The sequence below is a fragment of the Hemiscyllium ocellatum genome, chromosome 23 (assembly GCF_020745735.1).
Source record: "Hemiscyllium ocellatum isolate sHemOce1 chromosome 23, sHemOce1.pat.X.cur, whole genome shotgun sequence".
NCBI lineage: Eukaryota > Metazoa > Chordata > Chondrichthyes > Orectolobiformes > Hemiscylliidae > Hemiscyllium > Hemiscyllium ocellatum.
The window spans coordinates 25,150,249-25,167,778 of record NC_083423.1 but is presented as its reverse complement, the minus strand read 5'-3'; the positions used below and the strand labels follow the sequence as shown (position 1 = coordinate 25,167,778).

General features: G+C 39.6%; 1 protein-coding gene across 5 annotated transcripts in view; it reads left to right on the top strand.

The window, feature by feature from the left end:
• The window catches only part of kmt2e (lysine (K)-specific methyltransferase 2E), a 124,982-nt gene that overhangs the window by 16,062 nt on the left and 91,390 nt on the right, over positions 1–17,530 (top strand). For all 5 annotated transcript variants that reach the window (XM_060842798.1, XM_060842799.1, XM_060842800.1 and 2 more), the window contains exon 2: positions 5,147–5,331. In XM_060842798.1, coding sequence (XP_060698781.1) covers positions 5,240–5,331 — 92 coding nt within the window. In that variant the 5' untranslated portion in view covers positions 5,147–5,239. The remainder of the gene's footprint in view (positions 1–5,146; positions 5,332–17,530) is intronic.

Sequence of the window (17,530 nt, the reverse complement as noted above, 5' to 3'; positions counted from 1 at the left end):
TAATATGATTGAATTTACTCTGCAATTTGAGAGGGAGAACAGAGAATCAGATTTGTGCGACAGCAATGGCAGAAGTTTCTGGGAGTAATTCAGGAGACATAGAGATTCATCCTGAAGAAGAAGAAGCATGATACAGTTAGGATGAGACAGCCATAGCTGACTAGGGAAGTCAGGGATAACATGAAAGCATTTAATGTAACAAAGGGCAGTTGGAAACTAGAGGATTGGGAAGCTTACAAAGGCTAACAGAGGGCAACTTGAAAAAAAGTAAGGAGGGAGAAGATTCAATATAAGGGTAAGCTAGCCAGTAACATAAAGGAAAACTCTTAAGAGTTTCTTTAGATAAATGAAGGACTAAAAGAGGCAGAAGTGGACATGGGACTGCTGGAAAATGACACTGGAGAGATAGTATTGGGGAACAAGAAAATGGTTGAGTGACTGAAGAACTATTTTGTGTCAGTCTTCATGGTGGAAGACAAGTGTAATATCCCAAAAAATCAAGAGAGTGAGGGGGTAGAGCTGAGTGTGGTTGCCATGACCAAGGAGAAGTTCTAGAAAAACTGCATGGGCTGCAGGTGGATAAATCACCTGGACCAGATGGGCTTTTTCTCACAGTTGTAAGGGAGATAGCTGAAGAGTTAATGGTGATCTTTCAGCAATGACTTAGAGTCAGGGAGGGTCCCAGAGAACTAGAAAACTGCAAATCTGACACCCTTGTTTAAAAAAGTAAGGCAAAAGATGGAAAATCACAGACCAAATAGGCTAACTTTGGTCGTGGGTAAGATACCAGAATCCATTATGAAAGATGAGAATTCTGAATATTTGAAAAATAAGGGCCCATGGTATTAGAGGTAGGTTCTAGCGTGGATAAAAGCCTGGCTGTCTGGCAGGAAGCAGAGAGTTGGAATTCAAGGGTCTTTCTCAGGATGGCAGTCAGTGACAAGTGGTGTCAATACACGACATGACAAAAATATAAGGCTCAGTGTTGGGATCACTTTATATGTTAACAATCCAGATGAAGGAACTAAGGGCATTCTGGCGAAGTTTGCAAACAATACAAAGATAAGTAGAGGGACAGGTAACTTTAAGGAGGTGGGGAGGCTGCAGACAAATTTGGACAGGTGAGCAGTGGGTAAAGAAGTGGCAGATGGAGTACAATGTGGAAAAGTGTGAGATCATGCACTTTGGTAGGAAGACTAGAGACATGGACTATTTTCGAAATGGGGAGAAGATTCAGAAGTCTGAAGTGCAAAGAGACTTGGGAGTTCTCGTCCAGGATTCTCTCAAGTTAAACTTGCAGGTTGAGTCAGTAGTAGGAAGGCAAATACATTGGTGGCATTTATTTTGAGAGGACTTGAATGTAAAAGCAGAGATGTATTTCTGAGGCTCTATAAAGCTCTGGTCAGACCACATAAGGAGTTTTGTGTGCAGTTTTGGACCCCATATCTCAAGAAGGATGTACTGGTGCTGGAGCATGCTCAGAGGAGTCTTACTAGAGTGGTCCCAGGAATGAAATGTTTAACATATGAGGAATGTTTAAGGACTCTGGGCCTATATTCAATGGAGTTTAGAAGGATGAGGGAGGAATCTAATTGAAACATATCAAATAGTGAATTGCCTGGACAGAGAGAATGTTGGGATGATGTTTCCATGGGTTGGAGAGACTAGGACCGGAGGGCACTGCCTTAGAGTAAAGCAAAGACCTTTTAGAATGGAGAAAAGGAAAAATGTCTTCAGCCAGAGAGCGGTGAATCTATAGAATTCATTGCCACAGAAAGCTGTGGAGGTGAGGTCATTGTATTTTAGACTGAGATTGATAGGTTCTTAATTGTCATGGGGATCAAGGGTTGCAGGGAGAAAGCAGGAGAATTGGGTTGAGAAACTTCTCAGCCTTGAATGGTGGAGCAGACTCGATGGGCTGAACGGCCTATTATCTGCTCCTTGTCTTCTGATCTTATATTTTAGACCTAGCTCTTCAATCTCTGAGTTGGAGGAAGTTCTTGTGTTGCATGCCTGGGTGCTGTGTACTGGGACTGATAATTAAGTCCAGCCTATAATTTTGAATTGTACAAAAATATATTAATTTAGCTTAGATTACTTACAGTGTGGAAACAGGCCCTTTGGCCCAACAAGTCCACACCGACCAGCCTGAAGAGCAACCCACCTCGACCCATTCTCCTTCACCTAACACTACAGGCAATTTAGCATGGCCAATTCACCTAACCTGCACATTTTTGGACCGTGGGAGGAAACCAGAGCACCCGGAGGAAACCCACACAGACACGGGGAGAATGTGCAAACTCCACACAGTCAGTCATCTGAGGTGGGAATTGAACCCGGGTCTCTGGCGTTGTGAGGCAGCAGTGCTAGCCACCGTGCCGTCCATTTGGCTTTGGGCAGCAAAGCAATTTGTATTAAATACTTGTTTGAAGCCTTGAAGGTTGCCAAATTTTGCAAAATTTTCCCTTTGAAAAACCTGTGGACTTTTGGGAGTTGAATGTAACTTTAATTGCTCTTTGAGACTCCTGGGAATTGACAAAGTTAGGATGAGAGACCTCGTGAGATCTATTGTTTTCAGAATGTTCGTTGATATTACCACTATAAAACTCCTGTTTAAAAGAACCTGAGAAAATGATTTCAGACTGGAGCACTTGCAGCAATAAACAAAATATTCTATGATATAATAAGTTCCTGTGTCCAACGGTCTCAGTTAGAATTCTCCAATTTATGCCAAATGTGAAATTTATCATCTGGCACTCCGGTACCTATTTTTAATAATGAACTGAAGTACAAAGTCCACTGTTCATATGAAGTATTATGGAGAAGAACTTTGCAGTACATCTCTCTCTCCTCTCTCTCTTTTTTCTCTCTCTCCCCCTCCCCCTCTCTGTTTGTCTCTTTGTCTCACTACCTCTCTCTGCTTTCCTCTGTTCTCACTCTCTCTCTCTCCCAGTCAGCCCTCTTGTCCCAATCTATCCTTCCTTTCTTCCTGTGCTTCCAGCTCCTGACCAAAGCACCCCACCTCTTCTATCCTCCCTTACTCATTCCCTGTGTTCTCTCTCATGTATCCTTCCTTTTGCTTCCCCTCTAACTGAGAGAAGTATAGTACTGCTAAGCTCTTTATCATGAGGTTCGTAAGCGCTTGATACAACTGCAAGACACCAACTTCTGTGAACAAGCAACCAAATTTTATTTAGCACTGTAAAGTACAAGTTTCAGAGAAACTGAACACTCCTCACCATGCGTGCGAGGTGTTTCCAGGGATGTCTCTTTTTGAACAAAGGAAACGGTCCTTCCTTCATACAAAATCTTGACATCATACTTAGTAATGCCCACAAGACAACCCCCAGTCACTCCCTCATAGTCACATGCTATTCAAAATACAATGCAGTGATCACCTCACTCTAGAAACCATGAATGCAAATCATCCCTTAATGGCCAGATCTGGTGTAAATTGTATTTTTTTAACTACAATAAGTTTCAGCATTCCAACTATAATGTTCTTCTTGATTTCTGGATGAAAATATAAATCATCGCTGGCAAGGAAATGGCCATATCAACCTCCCACATTTCCACCTCTAAGACAAAGGATTGTGTTGGCAGCAGTTTCTGCTGGCTGCTCGGGCAAATGATGGAGTTTGGTTCTTTGCTTAAAATGAAAGCAAATTACTGCGGATGCTGGAATCTGACACCAAAAGAGAAAATGCTGGAAAATCTCAGCAGGTCTGGCAGCATCCGTAAGGAGAGAAAAGAGTTGATGTTTTGAGTCTAACTGATCCTTGGTCAAAGCTAAAGAAAAGGAAGAAATTGGGAGGTATTTATACAGCCTAGTGTTTGACAAATGGTCAGTTCGACTCAAAACTTCAGCTCTTTTCTCTCCTCACAGATGCTGCCAGACCCGCTGAGATGTTCCAGCATTTTCTCTTTTGGTTTTGGTTCTTTATTTGTTTGTTTAAGTATAATGCCCCAGATAAGAAGTACAAATAGTGCATGCTAGATGACCATTTATAATGAACCGTTAATGAATCTATGGTTTTCATAGATGGCATGGTTGATCAAGCCCTGATCCAAAGGATTGGTTTTTAAGTTCAGTGTTGAGGAGTGCTGTGTTTCAGCAGTGTTTCTGGTTTATAACCTGGAATGGACACATATAGGATAGTTTTTAATTGCCAAATTCTATTTAAAAAAACTTCGGGGAAAGTTTTTTTTCCCCCATGTTTCAGAAAATCTGAATGCAGGCGAGTGATTTCAGATAACAAATTTTGGTGTGTTGCCATTATAAAATATGATTTCTCAAGACAAATACAAATAAGTCAAATACAAAACTTTGGAAAATGGTATTCAATTCTCATAGATTTTCACAAACATCAAAAAAACTTAGTTCAGGTTTTGATGTTTGGAAGCTATCTAGAACTTTTAAGAATCTGTTTCAATTCAAAATGTGTTGTTTACTGTTAAGTTGAATCTGTATTATGACTTGACTTCATCTTGGAAAAGCAAGGAAATTTGTTGGAAATAATTGTATGTGAGATTGGAACATGTTTCTATTTGAGTACATAAGATCTGCCAATACCTGTACCAATTAGAGTCCACTTGGCAACCAATCAGCATTCTGTCCTCATGCAAGTTAAATCTTGGGTTTACCCATTAAATTGATCTTCTTGCAAGTTGTTCTGCTGAGTACAAGATGCAAAACTTCAACAATACTAATGTGAAACAGTATGCATCCAAGTCAGAGAATTGGGCACATTTTGGAATAGCGTGCAAGCAACTTTACTTCACTGATACCGGTGTTTTCACTTTTTGCACAGGAAGAAGATAGTGTTCCCAAACTGGAGTCGCATTTTATTGCCACAAGTACTTGTTCACTGCAACCCCAATGAACTGTGAAGTCAGACCTATGCTAGTGGCTTTGCAATTATCATTAAATTTAGAAAGATTTTCATGCCATTGGCCTGAGCTGTTGTTAAATAGGTCCCATGAATGAAATGTTGACATGTTTCAAGTTTTCAGAAATATTATGCAATTAACAACGTTTTGCATTATTAGTGGTGGACTAAGATAATCATTTGTCTTTTGACCTGTGTGTAGGTTGTAAATAGTACAAATGGTATTGAGTTTAATATACTTTTGTGGTTATTTGCAGGCTTTGTGAATGCACTTAGATGTTTGCAATGAGCACTGTGGCTGGCATGCCCCAGTGTTTTGGATGCCAATGTATAGGACTCCATAGAAGTCGATGTTATCAGCAGCGAACGTCATGAGCATAGTGATCCCAATTGGGTTTGATACAACGGAGACTTCATATTTGGAAATGGCTGCAGGCTCAGAGTAAGCAATTTAATGGTATATACTTTGTATTAAATTTTTAAGAATGCTACTTCTACTGTAATGTCCACTTAAAATATCAACCTATGACTTCCTTATGATTGACTGGACTGTAGCAATGCATTTAGTTCTGTGCAAAGCTAGTTTACTTTCTTTAGAAAAATATACATTCTAAAATAAATCTCCAATAAATAGATTTTAATGATTTAATCAACATGTTAGTTCTATACCATATATTTTATCTGTTGGTGACTCGTGTCAACTGTTCCCCTATTTCCATAGAGGTTAGAAGATTTGGGGGTGAAGTTGACTAGAAGCCTGGGGGAAGCATTTCTGCCCCACCTGACTCTTAAGGAGTGTTCAGATATGGACCGACCCAAGATGATTTAACTCTGTCTAATGTAAAGTCCTCATGTGCATAATTTTCTCATGTAATGTCCTCATATACTTCATTTTTACTGGTGATGGTGGGTTAAAATTGAGAGTGAGTTTGTCCGTTGATCTATTGGTCACACAGAGCTCTGATGAATCAAGAAAACTGTCTTTGTAAATACCTGTTAATTGAAATTACTCCCATTTATTTCAGCACTATTCTTTGGAGTTTTACCAGGAATCTTCTATTCCCTTTAGATTTAAACCATATTTATCAAATGTTCCAAAGCATCATCTCTTCCCACTTGCTATACTTAGCACAGTTGAATCCTGGTTAACAGCAGCAGAATTTGCATAAGTGCAGACATATGTGAACTTGCTGGTGGCTCCGTGAATCAGACAAACTGATTAATCACTTTTTACACACACTAGTCAGTGGACACTCTCCCCATAGTGTACATTATATTTTAGATTTCTGGATGATTGTGTGGACTAGAAGTTCTGAATCTTTTTGGTCTGGGCACTTCCCTACTCCCTAAAGTAGTCGAGTGGTTTGTGTAGACTGAATAAGTTTAAACAGCAAAATCTGAGAGACAATGCTGCCTCTAACAACAATAATTTTGGAACTTTTGGGATAGTAAATCATCCTAAGTAGAGACAAGCAGAACAATGATTTGTTATTTTTCTGGACTTATAAAAATCATTTGATAAAATTGTTAATGAATTGTCAGCTAAAGTTGAAACCTGTGGAATTGAATGCCGGTTATTTGGACTTAAAATAGGTAGATTGCAATAAGTTATAAATGGATTTGGGGTCCGCATCATTAAAATGTCACAAACAAATTTTCAGGAAAGAGAAATGGTATGTTGATTGTTATAATGAAAAGATTGGAACATGCAGGAATGGAAGTCATATTTCATCTAAGCAAAGTCCAAGGTAGACTTCACCTCGAATACTATGAGCTGTTCTGGGCACCACACCTTAGCAAGGATACAGTGACCTTGGAAGAAGTGCAGTACAGATTTACCAGAATAATCTCTGGGTTGCAAGGATTAAATTACAAAGACATAATACACAATTTAGGATTTATTTCCTGGAATATCGAAGCTTGAGTAATTTGTTCCAAGTTTTCTAGATGTTATGGCAAACAAGTTGTTAGGTTTCTTTTCTTGAGATTCTTACACACTTGATGCAACTGAAATGTGCCAACGTCTGTGAATTGCCAAAATTTATTATGCAAATACCAACTTGGGAGGATCGCTTAACGCTCTTCGCAATGCTTGTGAAGCATGTCAAGAGAAGCTCTCTGAACAAAGGGACCAGTTCTTCCCTTGATACAAAATTTTCACATCACAGTCAGTGATGCCCCCAAGACAACTCAAGCCACTCCCCCACAGTCACATGCCATTCAAGACACATGCGGTGACCTGATTATCTCCAGAAACAATGTAATTTAGATCATGCCCTAATGGCAAGATCTGGTGTAAATTTCTTTTTTTAAGCATGGAGTAGTCAGAGTTTTAACTGCAATATTGTTATCGATTCTGAATAGGAGATTATCATGTAAACTTACTCTGAATAATAGGAGATGATATTGGAAATTTACTATGAATAGTAGATGATGACGATGTAAATGTACTTTTAATAAATAACAGAAGATAATGTAAATTTTTTACTTTGTACCTGTAAGACAGAAACACACCACACTATCCCCGGGACATTCAATTTTTTGAAGGTCAGCAGAGCAAATGAACTCCTTAACATCTCAGTTGGGCAGAAGCAAAACATTTGTATTGATTGTGCCACCTAGAACTAGAGGTTTTGATCTAAAAATGAGGAGTGAAATTAAGAAACACTGCTATATACCAAGGAAAATCGAAGTTCCAGATCCTTCCGTAGCAACATGAACAAAATTGTCAATTAGAAATCTTGATATTTGTATATTATTGTTATTCAGAGGACATGAGACTAAACAAGTTAAATGGAATTAGATTGAACAACATCCGATGTTCTCATTGAATGGTGCAGCCGTAGTTGAAGGACAATATTCCCTGCTGTATTATGTTTCCTTGAGGAAATTCCAATGAACAGACTAGTTTGATGTAATTGCATTCGCTCAGAAATGGTATTGGAAGTTAACCTCTCAATTAAAGGGAATCCAATAATGCATTATTTTTCAGTTAAATATTTAGTTATTTTAGTGTCCTGTTTACTCAGTTGTGAACGCCACTGTGCAGGAGAACTACACAATGATTGCTTTTTGAAGATTTTATGGCAGAAGAATTTTTTTTTTGGTTTAACCTCTTAAAATATTTCCTCAATTTGGTGCAGTATTTGAAATTAAAGTATAGTATATGTTAAATTAGAGTCAGGTTAAATTCTGTTTGCTGTTGAGTCAGTTCCACCTTTGGAGATTCATGCTGCTTTCATGGTTGGTGTCAGTATCATGTGACAGGAGGGCAAGTGTTTCAAACCTGTACATGCTGGCAACACCGGGAATAAAGGATCAATATTATTATTACTTGTTTCCATTCCAATCATTTCGTAGGTCATTGATCAAAAACAAATTTATAATTATATTATTCCAGTCAACATTATTTCAGTTTTTATTGCATAAAACTGCAATGTTTCTTTCATGATGTGGTGTTTGTGTGGATAGTCTTGCTCGTTTGTTCCACAATTGACTGAACTTATTGGAAATGTTATCGTTTGGTTTACCAATTTCATAAATTGTATATGTCTCTTCAATATTTGTTTGAATGGTATGATAATCCAAATGAAAAGCAATTTCCTCTGCCTTTGGGTGTGTCAAATTGTAAAGTTGTTTTTTCCAAATGTATATAATGCTAATACAACTTGTGCATGCAGGGAATTTCCTGTTGTTCTAAAGTGGCTTTACCATAAATGATTGATTTGAGGTTGAAAATAAATGTGTTGATATTCACTAAAATATCAATAATTTGTTCCTCAAATATAATATTGTGGAAGCTGTTTATCCTTATTTATCAAAATACTATATATCAGAATTTTGAGCACTGTTAAATTTATATAGCTCTTTTGTATAAGCTAAAGGCCATTTTCCCAGGTCTCTGCACATAAGAAGTCTATCATTCCTTACTGTAGTCAATGCTCTATTACTTCCACTGTTCCCACAGCAAGCTTTTACATCTCTCATCTGAACCAAAAAGTTTTACTACTTTGAAAACTACTAGTCGTTTAAGTACATCCTTATTTTCCTTTAACCAGTTGCTCCAGTTTGACATTGCAGTATGTTCTTGAGGACCTCAGTACCTCAACATTATTCCTTTGGCTCCTTAATCACCATCACCCTTTTATTTGACTGTCCTTTCACCAAGAATTTAGTATTCCATTTTAGATCACTTGCTAATGATGTTTTACTCTTTCCTTAACACTTTTCTCAGATCTCCTTTGCACTTCCTGCAATCTACTAAATTGCAGTATTATGAACCTGATTTTTTCATTGATCTTGCCTTTCTCATAAGCCCTACTTCTCTGTATCCTTTAAACCACTGTCTTCAGTCCTCCAGGAATCTATAATCTTGGCTGTCCTTCTTTTTACTTGGAAGAAAATGTTGATAAAAGTTCATTTGATATGGATGAGATTAAAGCTGGAATTACTCTGGTATTTTATCCACTGAGACATAAGATAACCCTTAGCTCACATTAAGGTTCTTTTCTCTTGGTTTCCTGATAACACTATAAACATTATAAATGATTTTTCATCTCTTTTGATTTTCCTATGCTCTCCCAGGCTTAGAGACTGCAATATTTACTGTGTGACCCCAGGCGATTTTTTAAATGGGGTAGAATGGGCCAAATATCTGGTTTGGGAACTGAACTCCCTCAAATGCTGTAGAGCTGTAATTTGGTTTTAAATGGGTTCCCTGTCAGAAGCCACAGATTTGTATTTTAGGCTCCATTTTTGGTTGGGGAGTACTCCAAAAGAAGGTGCAGTACAGGAATGGGTAAGTTTCCTCTCCTTGTGATTGTAAATGTTAGTGGAGAGTAGAATGGGTTAGGTGTGATAGGTAAAGTATGTTAAACAGAATGAGGGAGAGATTGTGAGCAGAGGTGGGGATTTGGAGAGTGCTCAATGTCTAGCAGTTGAAACAGATTTTGTTATGAATCCCGGGCGGAAGCTTTCCTATTTTCCCTGAGATGGAAATAGTGCTTCGAAGTTACTTGCTTCTTTTTGCACTTGTCATTTTCTTTTGATTACTGGGTTTCCCATTGCTTGAAAAACAAGGCCGACCTGTGTTTAAGGGGACAAAAAAAGATATCAGAGGCACAAAACTCCTTTAAATATTTTAATGAGGCTACCTATCTCCTGGGAGAGGGTTGGCAGCCATCATCCACATGTTGTCACCTCCATTGCAACTTGAAGTAGTTGGGTTGAATTCGCAGTTAAGGTTTCTAAACATTGTGTGCTCCTATCTGACCCAAACCCGTCTGTTCTTGAATTATGTCCAATTGTCAAAACAGTATTTCTGATATTTAAGATGGTAGAGGACTTTGTGACATTATTCTATATTACTCATGATAACTTTAGCCATGATTCCTTAATGTTGAAATCTAAAATTGCAATTGTAATGTAGTTTATGTCAGATATACAACAAATCCTGATGTTGAGAGCTGTGATGGTGTAAAAATAGGTTCAGATGGGCATAGCATTTTGAGTTTTAAAAAAAAGTTGCTTTATCTTTTACTCATCCTTTATGTACCATAGTAAATTTTAAAATGAGATTAACATTTAAAATAAGGAATGAATGCATTGATTTTATTTGGAGTGAAAATATTGTTAAATAGAGTATGTTTAGCTTTGTTATATTTTAAGCCCTCCTTTCCTTATAATATTGCAATTCAGAGGCTTCAGTGGGCTATTTTCCAGACACAGTATTTTCAAGTTCAGAGCTAGTAATGTAATCTTGAAATTGAATATACTTTATTGTAATATTATGATTTCTGTTTTGATTTATTATTTATTTATTGTTGTTCCACAGAGCATGGGAACACCAAAAAAAATTATTGTGAAGTGTTGTATAATGTCGCCACCTGTCTGCCATCTTAAAATGCAGAAAAATAAACCTAAACATAGGATATCAAGGCAGGAAAATAAGGAAAAACAACTTAATTGTCCTCCTTATTAAGTGCTCCACCACAGGCCACCGGTCTGGTGGCCAGACACAATTCCCTTCAGCACTGGAATGAAAGTCACTATAAAATTTGTTCTTTCATTAATAGTAATTTTGCTGTACCCTTCACAAATAAAGATTTTATTCATAGAGTCGTAGAGATGTACAGCATGGAAACAGACCCTTCTGTCCACTTGTCTATGCTGACCAGATGTCCTAAATCAATCTAGTCCCATTTGCCAGCATTTGGTCAATAACCTTTTTTATTTATATACCCATCTAGATGCCTTTTAAATGTTGTAAGCCTCCATCAGTTCCTCTGGCAGGTTATTCCAAACATGAACCATGCTTCTGTATGAAAAAAATGCCCAACAGGTCCCTTCAAGTCTTTTCACGTTCTCCTTAAACCTGTGCCCTCTTGTTTTGAACACTTGTTTGAAGTCTGGAGAGCAAAAATGTGTGATCACTGTTATTTTAGTGTGTGCTTGAGCAGTGCTTCTCAGTAGATACTTAAGAGATTCCCATATCCATTCTGAGTTCTGTTTGCATGTCTGGTTGCATTGAATTTGTGACAGTTTTTTGGGTAAGTTAAAGAAGTCTTTGTAGCATGTGACATACCAGTATAAAAAAGTGGTGTTGACTGTTAGAGGCCATCCACCAGGTGGATTGGGCCTTTTGATCTGATGTTGATTCTTTCTTGTAAATAATCGTAAAGTTTGCTCCTCTGTAGAACACTAGTTCAAAGGCATGGTTGAAGCAGGAGAGCTGCTGTTTCCTTAAAAACTCACATTTTATAGTAATGTTTCAGAAATAACATTTTCCGAGTGCCATTGAATGTTCCTTGTTTAACGTTGCTGCAGATAATTGAATTTTTGATTAGATTAGATTAGATTAGATTAGATTAGATTAGATTTACAGTGTGGAAACAGGCCCTTCGGCCCAACAAGTCCACACCGACCCGCCGAAGCGCAACCCACCCATACCCCTTACCTAACACTACGGGCAATTTAGCATAGCCAATTCACCTAACCCGCACATCTTTATGACGGTGGGAGGAAACCGGAGCACCCGGAGGAAACCCACGCAGACACGGGGAGAATGTGCAAACTCCACACAGTCAGTCGCCTGAGGTGGGAATTGAACCCAGGTCCCTGGCGCTGTGAAGCAGCAGTGCTAACCACTGTGCCAACCACTGTGCCACCGTGCCGCCCCCAATCTCTCCATTAAATATGGTGCTCAGGAGTAGTTTGAAAATTATGTTAAGTGGCTAAGATTTTGTTTTAACTTTACAAAAATTAAGTGACCCAATGATTGCTATTTGAGCCAACCACTTCCACCCTGGTTTTAAGAACATACAAGCAATGAACAAAAATAGGCCACTCAGCCATTTGAGCCTGCTCCAGCATTCAATGATAATGATGGATTTGTCTTTAACCTCAACTCTGCATTTCTGCATATCTGTAGTGATCTTTCATCCCATTGGTGTTCAAGAATTTTATCCAACTTAGCTATAAAGATATTTAAAGATTCTGCATCCATTGCCTTTTGAGGAAGGGACTCCTACAAATAAGCAGTCAGCATTGACCATGTGATATTGAGCTTTGTTTGTAGTTCATTTATTTAGTCTCCATAATCACCAATGATTTGTTTCTTGATGAAATCGACTCATTTTAAAAGCTTTTGAGAACTCCAAACTGCAAGGCAAATAAATCTGCATCCTTGGTGCACTTCTATACTGGTAAAGCAGGGCATTATATATCAAGACAGGGGAAGAGGCAAAACTGTTTCACCTTCGCTGTTTCAAGTTTTCCTGCCAAAAGACATCAAGAGTAAGAGTATAATCATGCAGGCTTTGGAATGTGGTAATTCCATTGACATACCCTCACTGCTAAGCTAACAACGTTTTCACATTCAGACCTTATGTTGAACTGATCACTAGATCACTGCCTTCAAGATGTCCAACTCTCTGCTACAAGCTTAAAGCAAGTTAGGAAAATGGTAGACATTTACAGTGCCAGTAGGGAGACAGTTGCTAAAACAACTCTGAGAGGAAAAGGAAGTTAACTCATCTCTGTTTTAGATCAGCATCCTCTTATTTTTAAACTGCTAGGAGATCGTACCACAACTGGTCAATTTCCCTCAGAATGTTCTATGTTCCATTCAAGTCAATTTTGAATCTTGTGAACCCCAGAGGATACAGGCTTAGCATATTTAGTCCTTCCTCATAAGACACTCTGCTTATTCTAGATATTTGTTTCGTCCATCATCTTCCAACTGCTTCCAATGCATTAACATTCATCCGTAAGTAGTGTGACCACTATTCCAGATGCAGTCTCACTAATGTATAATAGAAGTATAAGCTTCCTACTCTTAGTTTATTGCAGGGGGAATTTAATCTATAACATTCTGCTGGCTTTTCTGATTACTTGCTGCACCTTCTGAGACCCTTGCAGTAGCACGCCTTGATCTCTGTGCATCTCCAAGCTCTGCAACCTCTCACCATTTAGATGGTAAGGTTTTTTATTCTTCCTGCCAGACTGGTCAATTTCACACTTTTCCATATTGTACTCCGTTTGCCAAAGCTTTCCTATTCACTTAACCTACCTGTAAACTTTTGTAGACCCTTGATGTCCTGTTCGCAACTTACTTTTCTACCATTGTGCTTAATCTGCAGCACTACTTTGTTAATTTGTAGACAGCATGTTGTGCCCTCGACAAACTAAGTTGCTTCATCTGATGTCTGAAATCTTCAGTAAAACAATTTGCATTTCTATAGTGTCTCGATTATAATAAAACTTTCTAATGAATTTTATAAAAATAATAGCAAACAAAACGTGGCCGATTCACATAAAAGGCTTTTGAGACAAATGTTGTAGGTTTTAAGTAGCATTTTCAAGGGGAAAGGAGAAATCGTGAAATTAAGGAAGAAATTCCGCAACTGAGTATCTCAATAGCTAAATCGGAGTTAATACTGTCATGTTTGAGATCATTCTAATTAGGCTTTTCCTATAGCTGAAGTTTAAATAGTGCTTGAGAATGATCAAAAGTGCTAATTACTGTTTTTAAGATTTGTGATGTAATCAGGAAACAAGTCAGTTTTTGATTTAAGCTATTGTCACCTCAATACATCGTACACATAGTTTGTGCTCACTTTTAAAATGCTACCTTTGTGTTGATGAGGTGAATAATCAGGAAGACGAGAGTTTATTGGTTGAATTCCATTTCCTGTTTAACGCTTAGGCAGAATGAAATTACTAATACTACAGATGCTAAGTTGTTTTGAGAAGCAACTTGGTATGACTAGATTTTCTGTGGCAATGTTAAGGATGACTTGGAAGATCTTGCTTGTACTGTGTAATCTTTGATACACTATCAAACATGATTTCTTGTCTTATTGTTCCTGTTCTGGATACACAGATGATCAAAATGTATTACAAAAATATAGTTGTGCACATGATTAGAGGACATGCTATAATTTGATACTGTCAGGTAGTTGGTTATTAGGAAATGGGAATATTGGGAATGACGGGAATATGGAAATAATAAATGATACACTTTAAAGTTTTAGATCCTAGGGTATTGGAGTTATTTGAAACTGGGAGTGATACTTCATAATCTGAGTACTTTAAGAGTGGAGTGATGAAGCTGCTAGATTGGAGCAAAGGTGAGTGCTTCCTCGCAAAAAGCTATAGAGGTTGTTCCCAAGGTGTGGGATTCTAAGACTTGAGCAGATGGCCATTGAGAATAGTAATTCAGTTGAATAGTGATTTACTCACTTTTTTCAACTGGGAATCCTTTTAAAGTTTTTTGCAATTTAACTTACTGTAATTTACTACCTCAAAGTACTTTGGGTTTAGAATTGATCCCGAGGTAACAGGAATGTAACGGAGAGCATTGAGAGTGGGCTTTTTATTTTAATCCATTCATCGATGTGAGTTTTGCTGGCTAGACCAGCATTTATTGCCTACTTCAAGTTGCCCTTGAGAAGGTGGTAGTGACTGCTGCCTTGGAATGTGGAGTAGAAGGAGAAGACAGTAGAGACTTGAGAAAGAGTAACGAGGAGTAAGTAAGAGGCGCAGCTTCGTTGAGGAAGATAGTTGAGACAATATACCCAGCTTCTGCTTTCACACCCTGCTTTGGCCAAACAATAGTCCTAATAATGTTTAGTATAGATTTTTAAACAATAAATTGAGAATGTTCTCAAGAAATAGAGACCTCCAAGGCAGATTTGGTGCTGGTTTGAGCATCACAGACTTGCTGTTCCAGTATTGTGATCTACCTCTGCCTTTAACCTGCCTGTCTCTTGGGAGGAGGAAGATTAATTTCCATTTTTAAGCTGTCTCCTAGTTCTAATGTGACGTACAAGCAGAAATGCCCTTTCAGCATTCGCTCGATCAATGATGCCCACGATCTTGCATATTTCAGTATGACCACCTCTCATTGTTTAAAACTTCAAAGACTACTGGCCAGCCCAGATTTTCCACCCTTTGCTCTTAAGATATACAGGGGAACTTTGATTATCCGAATGTGATGGGCAAGCACTATTTCGTTTGGATAATCGATTATTTGGTTAATCGATAAAATGCCTTTCCTCTGGAACTCGGTGTTTTTAGGAGACTGCAGCAGCACACAGTGCGTGAAGCCCTGCCCCCAACCCTGTCCAACATGGCTCCTCTCCCCCAACACTTTCCCACCCTCAACTCTGTCCAACACCTCCCCCACCCACAACACTGCCTCCCGCCTCCAACACCTCCTCGTGCTCAACACCGACACCCCCCCCCCCCCCCCCCAACTCCATCCAACTTGGCCCCCCAACCCCGTCCAACATCTCCCCCACCCACAACACGGCCTCCCGTGCCCAACACCGCCCCCTGCCTCGAAACCTGTCCAACATGGCCCCCACCCACAATACAGCCCACCCGCCCCCAACACCTCCCCTGCCCCAACCACATCCAACATCTCCCCCACCCACAACAAGGCCTCTCGCCCCCAACACCTCCCCACGCCCAACACTGCCCCCCCACCTCCAACCCCGTCCAACTTGGCCCCCCCGCCCCCAACACTTCTCCTGCCCCCACCCCCATTCAAGACCGCCTCCAACCCCGTGTGACCCTCACCCCCAACAACCCCTCCTCCCCCAAACACATCCAACACGGTCCCCGCCCACCTTCCAACTCCAACCCCCCTGTGCTCCCAACCTCATACACTTATTGCATCTTATTAACCTGTTAAAAAAAATTGATGTCTACACTGTTTTCTGTTAGATACCCAATCCCGTATCCTTACTGATACTGTACCTTCCAGGAGCCCTTATTTTGTTCAGTAACCTTGGTGGCACCTTGCCAAATCTCACCTTGACCAACCAGCATGATCATTATTGAAAAATTACGACTTCAGTGGTTAGCACAGCTACCTAGTGCCAGGGACCCGGGTTTGATTCCAGTCCCGGGCAACTGTCTGTGTGGAGTTTGCTCATTCTCCCCATGTCTGCGTGGGTTTCCTCAGGGTGCTCCAATTTTCTCCCACAGTCCACAAAGATTTGCAGTACAGCTGAGTTGACCATGCTAAATTGCCCATAGTGTTCAGGGATGTGTAGGTTAGGTGCATTAGTCAGGGGTGAATGTAGAGTAATGGAGATGGGGGAATGAGTTTGGGTGTGTTACTCTTTGGAGGGCCGGTATGGACTTGTTGGGCCAAATGGCCTCTTTCTACACTGTCGGGATTCTATGATTTTGATCCTCATTCTTTTTGTCTATTTGACAAGTTGGCAATTGGCACTTTAAGGCATATAGAGTCTTAAAGGTATTGGGGCCAGACAGCAAAAGAACGTGGCAGGAATGGAGGCTTGACCAGAAGGTGGTATGTTCCATAAGAAGAACATTTTTTTTAAAAAAAAAGGAGCAGGTCATCTGGCCTATTGGCCTGTTCTGCCATAGAGATGTACAGCATGAAAACAGACCCTTTGGTCCAACTCATCCAAGCCGACCAGATATCCCAATCCAATCTAGTCTCATCTACCAGCACCTGGTCTGTATCCCTCCAAACCCTTCCTATTCATATACCTATCCAGATGCCTTTTAAATATTGCAGTTGTACTAGCCTCCACCAGTTCCTCTGGCAGCTCATTCCATTCACGTACCACCCTCTGAGTGAATAAGTTGCCCCATAGATCTCTTTTAAATCTTTCTCCTCTCACCCTAAACCTATCCCCTCTAGCTTTGGACTTCCCCCACCCCAGGAGAAAAACTTTGTCTATTTATCCTATCCATACCCCTCGTGATTTTAGAAACCCCTGAGATCACCCCTCCGCCTCCGACGCTCCAGGGAAAACAACCCTAGCCCATTCAACCTCTCCCTCCAGGTCAAATCCTCCAACCCTGGCAACATCCTTGTAAATCTTTTCTGAATCCTTTCAAGTTTCAGAACATCTTTCCGATAGGAAGAAGACCAAAATTGCACGCAATATTCCAACAGTGGCCTAACCAATTTCCTGTACAGCCGCAACCTGACCTCCCAACTCCTGTACTCAATACTCTGACCAATAAAGAAAAGCATACCAAACGCCACCTTCACTGTCCTATCTACCTGTGACTCCACTTTCAAGGAACTATGAACTTGGTGCCGTTTAATATGATTGTGGCTGATCCTTTTGTAGACTCAGCTCCACTTACCCGCC